Source organism: Arvicola amphibius, chromosome 3 (assembly GCF_903992535.2).
Source record: "Arvicola amphibius chromosome 3, mArvAmp1.2, whole genome shotgun sequence".
NCBI lineage: Eukaryota > Metazoa > Chordata > Mammalia > Rodentia > Cricetidae > Arvicola > Arvicola amphibius.
Window position 1 is genome coordinate 140194699 of NC_052049.1, and position 12009 is coordinate 140206707.

The 12009-nt window shown below is 49.2% G+C and overlaps 1 protein-coding gene across 2 annotated transcripts in view; it reads right to left on the reverse strand.

Moving 5' to 3' along the window:
* The window catches only part of LOC119809731 (myocardial zonula adherens protein), a 97278-nt gene extending 95581 nt beyond the window's left edge, over window positions 1–1697 (reverse strand). For both annotated transcript variants that reach the window (XM_038322799.2, XM_038322800.2), the window contains exon 1: window positions 1528–1697. In XM_038322799.2, the coding sequence (XP_038178727.1) occupies window positions 1528–1602 (75 nt within the window). In that variant the 5' untranslated portion in view covers window positions 1603–1697. The remainder of the gene's footprint in view (window positions 1–1527) is intronic.
* Window positions 1698–12009: the final 10312 nt, after the last annotated feature.

Here is a 12009-nt window from a genome sequence, read left to right on the forward strand (position 1 = left end):
GACAGGATGCTCCAGTCAGAAGCCTGAGTTCTTTAGCCTAAAGTTTTGGTATAATCTTACTCAACAGTGTGTCCAGACACCAAAGTACCATTCAAGGGCAAAATTCTCAAAGATGCTCCTGAGTGCACAGTCACATCTGTATTCACCCCCATCTATTTTCACCCACATCTGTATCCATCCACATCTATTTTCACCTACATCTGTATTCGTCCACATCTGTATTCGCCCACATCTGTATTCGCCCACATCTGTATTCACCCACATCTGTATTTGCCCACATCTGTATTCACCCACAGGATCCCACTATCTACCTCATCCAGCATCCCCCAGGGGAGAGGGAATGCTGTACACAGCTCAGGGCTATCTGTTCAATGATTTCATGTATTGTCAACCAAAATTTTGTTCTAATTAACAAAGCTTTCCATAGGAAAGGTCAAACACCCTTTTTGTAGTAGGGCAGGACTATGGTTGGACTAACCAAATGTGATGCTTACTTTATGAAGTTAATGATCAAACAACCAGAGTTCTGTCAGCCTTTGGTATCTACCATGCACACACACACACACACACACACACACAAAATCACTTGGCCCACACCCAAAAGCAACACATGCCTTTTGTGTATTTTGAAGAAAGCCGCCAACAAGAGCCTCTACAGGTCAAGCAAACTGGCCTGACTACAGAAGGGGTTTTTGGTCTGGACTTAACCTGTTCAAATGAACCGTGGGGAAACACGATTAGAGAGTAGGTGAGAACTCAGTATCATAACACCAAAACTAGAAAGCTACAGCCCAGGTTCTAACAGTGTTCTCTGAGGCCCTGGTCTTAGAAAGGGCATGGAATGTGAACCTGACTAGTCAGGCTGTAATTTCATGAAGGAAGCATGAGGAGGTTGAGGAGGTGAGAACAGACTGTCCAGAGACAGTGGCTAACCAGATTTCCATAGGGAAACCTCCCTGGAGAGGATGCCCAGGACCTTAGGACTGGCCCTGATGCCACAAAGAAGAAACTGGCTACCTGCATAAACTAAGTCCTGTCCCACTGAGGGTGGTCAGCTGCTCAGCTCTGGCCTGCAGACAGGCTACCCTCGACAAGCGGCTCCTGAACCAGAGGCACTCTATCACTGGTGGATGGACACAGGGACGAAGCTCCGAACCAAGAGATGGAAGAAAGTTGGCATTTTAAATACATTCATTACTTGTGCTTCTCATGGTAGGGACCTCAGAAACCTCTTCCTTGCCATCTTTTAACTAGTGCCAAGTTTAATCTTGGCTTGACAGTGGAGACAAGAAAGAGGGAAATTCTGGGTATTCCAGAAAGTCCCCTAAGCCCTCTCTTCCAGTCCCTGGGGTGTCCAGAGAGAGGGTCACTGTGCAGTCTGAGACAGGCCAGGAAACTTGAGCCAAGTTGAGATGTCGGCGGCCTGCAGCTGACCCCTAAGTATCCTCCTCCCCACATCTCTACAGAGGGGTCAACAGGGATGGGTGCAGGAGAACCCGACAGCTCCTTCTCCAGCTAGCTACTCACCCTCCTACTGGGCGTCCCAGGAGACTTGGCGCTGCCGCCTGAGAACAGGGTGACGGTGGACGTGGAGCGCAGCATCTCGCAGCTGCTGTGGAACGAGGGCTGGGTGCTCGCGCTGCTCCGGGGCAGGATAAGCGTGCGGGGCGCACCCTGCGCGGGGGAGGCTCAGACACTTGAGGCTGTAGCTTCCGCAGGGCTGGAGCCAGGGGGGCGGGGCTTGGGAGCAGCCTGGAAGAGGGCGGAGCCAAAGAGTGCTAGCTAGACCCGTCTGGCCTCATTCTCTCCCCAAAGTTGAGCGTTCTCCTCTCCAAATCTCCCCGTCCAGTCTTCCTGCACACACTGTAGGTTCAACTCTCCGACTCCTGTCCATTCGACCTCACGACCCCAGTGTTTTCCGTCAAACCCAGAGGACCGCTGGGACCCTTGCTCTGTGTCATTTATTCAGTAACTACTGAGCGCCTATTATTTGTGCCTCCTAGTAAATGACCGACCCCCGTCTTCACAGGATTTCACCCTGATAGGGACCCTGAGAGGCGACAGTTGTCGTTGCTATGGTAGAAGACGGACAGGTGTTCTGGGAGCGTGCAACCGTCCTCAAGTCCTCAGAAGGAGGCTCCCAGAGGAAGTGACTAAGTTGAAGACCAGAAATGCAAGTCGCAGGAAGCCAGACACAGGCTGTCCATCACGTTTATTCAGTGATTACTGTGTGTCCACCTGGGAGGGCTGAGCACCCATTACGTCAACCAATCTTCACGACCACGCTTTGGGGTAGGTGTCATTATTATCCTGCACCCCATTTTGCAGATGAGGACATTGACTCATCAAGGGTTGAGCAAGGCAGCAGGAGCCCCAGGGACTGCTGGGTGGTCAAGCTAAGAGGTGACCTACTCTGGTCAACCCCTAGGGGCTTGCCGGAGCACTCTGCTGCCCCCTAGCAAAGACAAGAGCGAGGTGAAGGCAGGCCTGCCACCTTAGGAAACCTGTCACCGTGCTAGGAGCTAAAGAGCTGGGACCTAGTCAGTAAGAACCTGGTGAGTACGCTTGACTTTTACCAGCAGGCCAGAATGCTTCCTGGAAAGGGAAGACACTGCCTGTATCTCCATTCACCTTTCAATGTATGGGCAAAGCTGTCTCCTCACCAACCTCCTAGCAAGAGAGAAACAGAGACAGAGACAGAGGAGAGAGAGCCACAGAGAGAGAGAGAGAGAGAGAGAGAGAGAGAGAGAGAGAGAGAGAGAGAGAGAGAGAGAGAGAGAGAGAGAGAGAGAGAGAGAGAGAGAGAGCATGTGTACATACACTCCCAGAATAGCACCAGCAGAAAAGATGGTCAAAGAAGGCTGCCGACCAGAATTCCTCGTGGTCCTGAGAAACTCGGTCGCTTACAGATGAGGAAACAATAGCTACGTTTTCTGCAAGTCTGAATGAAAGTGACTTTTCAAAGTCCAGGAGCTCTTCTTCTGTGCCAACCCTTCCTGACGCTCTCTACCAACGTCACCACCAATGTGTGTGTTCTTTTTGTTTTGGTTTTTTTTAAGATTTCCTTTTTATTTTTAATTATGTGTTTGTCTAGGTGAGTGCAGGTTTCCCCAGAGGCCAGAGGCATCCGCTCCCTTGAAGCTGGTTACCTCGGTTGTGAGCCACCTAACATGGGTACTTGGAGCTGAACTCTGTCCTCCGCAGGGGCAGTAAGCTCTTAGTGCTGAGCCGTCTCCAGCCCTGTGTCTGTGCTCTCTGGGCTCTAAATTCACTTTCTCCTCAGGCCGCACCTCGACCCCAGCAGGTGCACCCTGTTAACACCATTGTTTTTGCAAGGGAGAAAACTAAAGCCAGACAGATGGATCAACTGCTCAATAGCCGTACCAATTGCTTTTTATTCTACTTCTTTCATCCTCCCGTGTACCTACCTCTTTCAAAAAGCAAATTCATGAGGCTTCCTTCTACCCTCCACACAGCCCGTCGTTCCTAGTATTGACATTTGGAAGTCTAAACTCTAAGTCTACCCTTCAATAAGTAGTGATCAAAGTGTGGCTTTTGGGGGCTGGAGAGCTGGCTCAGCAGCTAAGAGAACTTGCAGAGGACCAGGACTTGATTCCCAGGACTTGCATGGTGGCTAGTAGCAGTCTGTGACTCCCCTTCCAGGTGATCTGACACCCTCTTTTGGCCTCCAGGGGCACCAGGTGCACACATGGAACACATACCTACATGTAGGTAATACATTCATACACATAAAAATTAAATAAACAAATCTTTAAAAGGTAGTTGTTCAAAGCCCCTGGGAGTTAGTCTGCATCTGCCTGGTTACCTCAGTGGGAGAAGCTAATGGTTAATGTCGTTTTTGTTATTTTTGCCCCAAGGAGATAGGAAATGGGCTATTTCTGCAGACACAGTCAAAACAACCTGGCATCAGTTATGTTTACTTTTATCATGGCAACCACCCAAGTGACCATCCAAACTAGGCTCAGCATGGAGAGAGACGGAATTTGCATGTCTACCATTTGTACATCATGCTGGTTAGGTTTTTTCTTGTTTGTTCCGTCAACTTGACATAGCTAGAGTCCTCTGGTAAGAGGTACCCTCACCCAAAAACATGCTTCCGTCATATCAGCCTGTATGCAAGTACACAGGGCATTTTGTTTTCTTGATATGCAAGGGGCGAGCTCACTGTGGGTGTAGTCAGCCTTGGGCAGGCGTATAAGAAAGCAGGCTGAGCAAGCCCTACAGAACGAGCCAATAAGTAGCATTCTTCCGTGGTGTGTGCTTCAGTTCCTGCCTCCAGGTTCCTGCTCTGTTCTCCCTCAGTGAAGAGTAAGTGATATGTTTAAACAAACCATTTCATCCCCCAGGTTGCTTTTGGTTATGGTGCCTTATCACCGTGACAGAACCCTAACTAAGTCACCCGTCCACCCAGGTCTTTTCCACTGTAATGTGATGGTTCGGTTAGTAACAAAGCAGCAAACTGCTCACCAACTTGTGACTCGGGTTACAAACTCGATCCTGTTCACATCCCTGCCCCACAGCCAAAATACATCACTGGAATGCACTAAGTGCTCAGTGACTTTGAATGGGTGGGGAAACATTACAGAGCAACATGGCCGTTTATTTATGATCAATCCAAACAAACGAGATCCTTGCCAGCCCAACTTCAAAGGTGGCCCAGGGTCTCCCGGCAAGTTTTCACTGAAAGTAGCCAAAGCCCCAGGATGGTCCCAACAGGGTGATTGCCAGCATCACAGTGTTGTGGGCGGTGATAAGGGCAGGCACAGGCTGACCAACATGGGAAAGATGAGACCACAGGAGATGGGTGGATCCCCGGAAAGAGAGAAAGAGAAGGAAGGAGGAAAGTGGGGAGGAGACCTAAATCATTGGAAAGGTGGGTACAGGCTGGTGGGGGGATAAAAATCAAAGCCAGGTTTCTGTAAATAGTTCTGGAAGATGTTCAGATGAAGACTGACTCCTTTCACATGAGGAACTGGGGCTCGAGAGACGGCTCAGCCGCTAAGAGCACGTACTGCGCTTATAGAGGACGCACGTTTAGGTCTGAGCACCCTAGTAGGATAGCTCACAACCACCTCTTCTGGGCTCCAAAGGCACCTGCTATCACGTATATACCGCGCGCGCGCGCGCGCGCGCGCACACACACACACACACACACACACACACACACACACTTAAAAATAAATCTTTTAAAATAAAAAGAGGAACCAAAGGTCGAGGACTCTAAGGTCTACAGAAGGGATAGTAGGAAACAGAATAAAAGGGACAGGGCTCTCTCTGGTGCAGGAGCCATCAAGCAACCTCCCAACATGCTGGGGTCTCTCTCTCCCCTCCCTGCGCATGGATGGTGGGTGGATGTCTTTATCTGTACTGGGAGGGAGCGGGAGTTCTGTCAACACTGTCTTAGCTGCCATTTGTTTTCATCCATGGTAGTAGCCATGTGTGCCTAAGTCCTGTCCTAACAGCCTCTGCTGATGCACGGGTGTACAGAAAATTCTAGATGCTTGCATAAATGACTTTCCTTTTCTTGGAATCAGTTTCCTAATTGAATTGCCTTCTCTCATACTTGGCCTCTGCTTGGTAAAGCCTTAGGGTGGGTTCTATTTCTCTAGCAAAATCTTAAGAAGAAAAGACTGTCTTTGTAGAGACCAAGAACCAAATCACTCACCAGACATCAGAGCACACAACAGGGGAGTCCAGGCATGCGAGGCCTGCTGGTATTTGTGCCTCTTCACTTTGGAGTCCCTGAAGAATCCCTTTCTTCCTTTTATTTGACCGTGACAACATCCCAATGTCCTGGCACATTCTCCTCTTCTGAATGCCACAGAGACCAAATGTTCACAAGGGGAAAGGACACATTTCCAGCCCTGGGCAAGAGTGCTGAATTACAAAGCCCCTTTACATAAGTAGAATAAGTAACAGCCATATTGGCCAGCCTCTGAGAGGCAGGGAGCAGGGCCCAGAGATAAGGAAGGCAGACCAAGAGGAACCCAATCCCCAGACAACTGGCTCCCTCAGATCCTCAGCCTTTATAAGCCTGTCTAGACAAGGGCTGGACCTGCTGCTGACCCACTCTAGGGGACAGAAACTCGTAGAAGCAATGCTGTGACCTCACAGCTAGCCCCGTAAACAAATGGCACATTCATCAAGCTAATCTGCACTGTTTGGGTTTGAGTGTGCAATGTTCCCCATGGGCCGCAGTGTCTGCATCTTGGTCCCCAGGCAGTGGCTTTGCTTTTATGAGACTGTGTAACCTTTAGGAAGTGGGGTCTGGCTGAAGGAAGTGGATCACAACAGGTAGGCCTTTGAGCATTATAGCCTGACCAGACTTCTGGTCCCATTCTTTTGCTTCCTGTTTGGCCAAGCTGTGAACAGCTGCTCTGCCATGTGCTCCTTCCAACATAGACTAAGCCACTCCTGCCACCATGCTTTCTGTGCCTTGATTGACAGAAATCCCCTGAAACTGTGAACCAAAGTGAGTCCCTTCTCCCTGAAGTTGCTTCTGCCACAGGAATGAGAGAAGTTACTGATCAAATAGTAGTTACTGGGCCCTGAACATACAGAGACAGGAAGAGCAGCCCCTGCTTTCTAGGATTTCCTTATATAACTGGGGAGAGAACATTTAGGAAAGAAATGTTGGCTAGGTCTCACACAGTCCTACATGAAGAGAAACATGTTGATGCATTGGATAATTTTGAACATGGCACGGTAAGGAAGATGCTATTATGTTCCTTCTCTGCGGATGAAGAAATTGACTTGACAGCTGGCGGAGTGACTTGCCCGTGGTACCAATACTAGGAAGTGGTGCAACCCAGTTTCAACCTGCGGCTAGATGGCTCCAGAGTCTGTGATGTTGGCAACTTGCCTTCTGCTCCAGGATAAAGGGCAGATTTGAGGCATGCTTGGGTCCAGAGAAGCAGGGAAAAGATGCCCTGGGAGGTGGCCCATGGGCCGGCCCTGAAAAATGAGAAGGTACAGAAAAGAGCACACTGGAAGAGAGGGGAAAGAGAGGCTAGTGGTGCTGGGAAGTGCATGGTTCTAGGGAGCACAGAAAGCCCTGAGAGAGTGACTTTGTTGGGACCATTTGGAGTCCTGGCCTCCAGCTGCTCTTCCCTGCTAGAGATCTTTACTTTCCTTCTGATTTGAGTTACTAAAAGCTGTGTCAAAGTTGTTTACCAGCTCTGCTTCACAAGCACGTGTTGCCTTGAGGATCAGAGGATAAGTTTTTCACCTGTTGGCCCACCTGACCATGTTGGGCATATAAGCCTCCATGGTGCTATTGAATAAAAGGCTTCTTACCAGTGACTAGAGGTCCGTGTCTCTGTCTGTGTCTTTGTGTGTTTCAACCTCCAGCCCCTTCCCTGAAGCTCGCGAACTGTATGGTAGTGCATAGAGCTCAGACAAGTGCTGTGCGCAGCAGACTTCCTGAGTAAATGTGTGTTTTTAACATAGGCACAAACATGTCAAGGACCCCAGAGCCTCAGACTTGGGAGGATGGCAAAGCCTTCCTTTGGGGACAGTGTGAGTGTTAACAGTGTGTGCAGAAAACTTTCCCCAAGGTTCCTCCTCCTTGGATATTTACAGTCTGAAGACTGCTCCCCCACACAGCTCATGCTATCAAGATTAACTCAGCCTGTCCCTTTGATCCAGCTGCACACCATAAACCTGGCCTCCTTGTTTATCTGTGTGCAATAGAACTGCCTCTCTGTTCAGCTCTATAAAACCATTGTGTGGCCTTCTTTCCAGGGCGCTGTGCTTTCTCCAGCAGAGAACCCACAGCATCTGATCCTAGCTTTCTGTGTCCTTCTGTCCGTCATTTCTTCCCTTATTGCTCCTGCTCAGGTCAAGTTCCTGAGACTATTCATGGACATGGCTAACTGTAGGGCAGAGGGGCTGTCCAGAGAAGAAATAGAATATAAAGGTCCCCAGAGGGAGTCTCGAACTTCTGAGCAGGGCAGTGATAGGATTGCACTTGCATTGAGAAAGATGCTGATGGGTGGGAAGCAAAGGCTACTGGACACAGAGAAAAGCATAAAATGGAGCATAGAGAAAAGATGCAGAGTGTTGGGACCATTTGGAGTCCTGGCCTCCAGCTGCTCTTCCCTGCTAGAGATCTTTACTTTCCTTCTGATTGGAGTTACTGAAGGCTGTGTCAAAGTTGTTTACCAGCTCTGCTTCACGAGCACGTGTTGCCTTGAGGATCAGAGGATAAGGTTTTCACCTGTTGGCCCACCTGACTGTTGGGTATATAAGCCTCCGTGGTGCTATTGAATAAAGGGCTTTTTACCAGTGACTAGAGGTCCGTGTCTCTTTGTGTGTTTCAACCTCCAGCCCCTTGCCCGAAGCTCACGAACTGTATGGTAGCGCATAGAGCTCAGACAGGCGTTGTGTGCTGCAGCAGAGGCTTCAGGGAGCATCGTGAAGTGATGCAGAGGCATTTTGAGCTGCGAGGCCTGTAGCAGTCAAAACTCAAAGTTCACAGAATATAACAGCCAAAAGCCGAGGTTTTGTTAATTGTAGGTCACCCTAGTGGATAGCAACTACTACATCATGGGGAAAAAGAAACCAGTTGAAATAAATGAGGGCCCGGGGTGCAGCTCAGATGGTAGAAAATAGTGTTTGTCCAGCATGCATGAAGCTCTAGATTTAGTCCCAGCACTGAATAAGCCAGATGCAATGACTCACATCTGTAGTCTCAGTACTTGGAAGGTAGAGGCGGGAACGTCAGTAGTTCGAGGTCATCCTCTGTACATACTGAGTTAGACGTCAACCTGGGCTCCATGAGATCCTGCCCCAAGATAATAAACCTCAGATTCTAGAAGAAGGTGTTAGTCCAACCTTTTTCAGTAGCTCCTATGGGATTGTAACAAACCCTCTGGGTGCAGAGGTAGAGAAAGGCATCCTGGTGACTGTCTTTAAGGAAAACAGGCTCAAGCCTGACAGTGGTGGCCCATGCTTTTAATCCCAGCACTCAGGAGGCAGAGGCAAGCGTGTCTCTGTGGGTTTGAGGCCAGCCTGGTCTACAAAGTGAGCTCCAGGACAGTCTGTTACACAGAGAAATCCTATCTTGAAAAAAAAAAAAGGAAACAGACTCCACCCAGCCAGTGTCGCAGATAATAAAGGCAGCAGGAGGCAGACAGGTGAGAAATGCTGGGATTAGGGCTTTACCGAGCCATGTGGCACAAAGCCCACACGTGTCCTTAAGCTATGGGAGAGATTTGCCTTAAAGCTGCTCAGCTGGTGACTATTTGGATGAATATGTGAGTCATCCTGTAATTCATCCTATACCAGAACTGAAATGGTTAATCTAGTAAGGAAGTGAGCTCTCCACCTTGCTTTTGAAATCGGTTTTCCCGTGACCCTGGAACATGCTGATTCAGCTAGTCTGACTGCTCCAGAGATCCTCCTGTTCCCACCTCCGCAACACTGGAATTGCAGGTATGTACCACTACGCCAGACTTTTTTATGTAGGTTCTGGGGCATTGAACTGGGGTCTTCATGGCTATGCGATAAACTTTACAGACTGAGCTATCTCCCCAGCCCAGGAATTCCCCTCTCCCTCATTTTAGTGTTTCTGAAAATATTTTCATGAACATCTGCTGTGTCTGTGTGTGCTATAGCCATGATCTCAGACCTGCTAATTAAGAAGCCCATGCTAGGAGAACCCAGGAGGGGAGTGGAAGGTGGAGGAGGGGAGGGTGAGGATGGGAGGGTGGAGGAGGGGAGGGTGGTTGGGAGGATGAAGTGGGGGAGATGCAAGCGAAGGTGCAGTCTTGGGTGACAATCTAGACTCAGCCCGACCCCATGGGTACCTCTGGAGTAAATGGCACCTCAGAACTAGTCCTTTCTGTATACTGGGTATTCCCATACTAGTCCACCATTGACTCGGACTCCTAGAGACGGGGGGGGGGGGGGGAAGTATGGAGGAGATGCATGAATTCACAGAAAACCCCTCTGGGGGTCCCAAGAGCAGAGAGTTTCCATCAAAGGACACAAAAGCTAGGAACCAAACACCCAGAACCAGTTAGAAAGGAATGATGAGCTTTGAGTGGGATTGTGCCTTCTATATCTGTGTTAGTGCTATCTATAAACCTAGTCGACAATATGAAAGAGTTGGGGGAAAGAACGTTTAATTCAGAAGAAGCAAGATGAAAAGTTAAGAGGCTACAGCAAAGTGCAAAATCCTATGAAGCAAAACCTTGGGTCCCAGGCTTGAGCCCACAGTCAACAACAACACAGATGGGACCTAGGAGAGCCAGCTGCACAGCATTGCAGGCTAAGACCCCTGTGAGACCCGGCATGATGGCAAACACCTGTAATCTCAGCACTTTAGAGTGGAGGCAGGTAGGTCATGGGTTTGATGTCATCCTCCACTACACAGCAACTTAGAGTTTGTCTCGAAACAAAGTCAAACAAAGGTACAGCGAAGTTCAGTTTGCCGCACAGTTTCGGAGTAGCTCGTCCCTCTGTGGTCCAGAAAACCTGATAAACTATAAAGGCAAGAGTCCCTGGTGTGGTGCTGACCCAACCATGCCTGGAACTCGGCCTTCAGGTTGTGATGCTGTGGGTCAAAGGCACATAGAACCCCAGAGTGATTTCAGAAGAACATGGACCACATGTAATGGGATGTGTGAGTGAAGGAACTGGCGATTTTGCCCGGAGAAGCAAAAGGGTTAAACACCCTCCACAGTCAGGGTAAAAGGAGAAAAGAGAGGTTGGGAAGGTGAGGGTGGGAGGCATGGTTAGTCCCATGATGGGACTGGGACTTTAACAGTGGTCCCCAAGCCAACTGCATAGCAAAGCTACTTGGCGTCTTGCTAATAGAACATGTGTGCTCCTTGACTACAGACATCCTGACTCTGTCAGCACACAGAAATCAATGCCCAAAAAACTCCCTGAGTTTTCCTTAGGCATCTTCATCATTTGTAGAGTATTGCCGGGATCTAGACGGCTGGAGACATTGCTTCAAGAACCAGAAAGGGCTCAACCTTAGGGGGACAACGAGACAGAGCAGATACAGCCCCTCTTTTCAAATTCTCGACACCCATCGTCCCAAAGCTGTAGGACTTTAAGGCTGAGGTCATAGCAACATCAGCTTGTTTATCTACTTTTTCCTTTGGGTTTGTTGTTTGTTTGCCTTAACCTGTGTTTATTTAGTATGCAGGTCAGAGGACAATCAAAAGACTCAGTTTCCCACTGTGTGGGTCCTAATGATCAAACTCGGTTCATCAGTCTTGATGGCCAAGTGCCTTTAGCAGCTGAGCCATGTCCCTGGCCCCTGTTGATTCATTTATTCACTGTGGGAGGTGGAGTATGTGTGCATTTGTGCACAGGTGTTAAGGCCAGTGGTCAACCTTAGGTCATTTTCTACCTCGTTTGAGACAAGGTCTCTCACTGAACCTGGAATTTGCCAATTTAGCTGGCCTGGCTGGCCAGGACTCCTGCCTCAGAGGCCTTCCCTGCATGGCACCACACTGATTGGTTTGTTATTTTTCACATGGGTTCTGGCTGGTCTGCTTGTTCAAGAAGCCCTTCACTGACTGAGCATCTCCCTGGCCTCAGAGCACCATCAAACAGGAAGCTTCCACTCAGTCCAGAGCCAAACTCACGCAGGGTTTTGTTTTTGCCATTGTTTGCTCTGTTTGGAGGATAGGGTCTTATGCAGCCAAGGCTGGCTCTGAATTCCTGGTCTTCCTCCCTCTGCCTGCCAACTGCTGGGGTCACAGGTGTGTGTACCACCGTGCTTGGCTGATGCAGGGTTCTCTCAGCCCCACCACTCATTAACTGGAGTCTTGATCGTCACCACCACTCTCCAAGTCTTAATCTTCTCCTCTGTAAAATGACAGTCCTCCTGATGCGCCGCTGAGCCGATACCATCTAATACAAGCTGTGTGAGTAGACTGTGCTGCAACCCTGAGCCACTGTGACGTCCTGGTGAGGAAACTATGAGAGCCAGCTCATTTCGTGGGTAGCACTAAGCGTGAGGGAGAA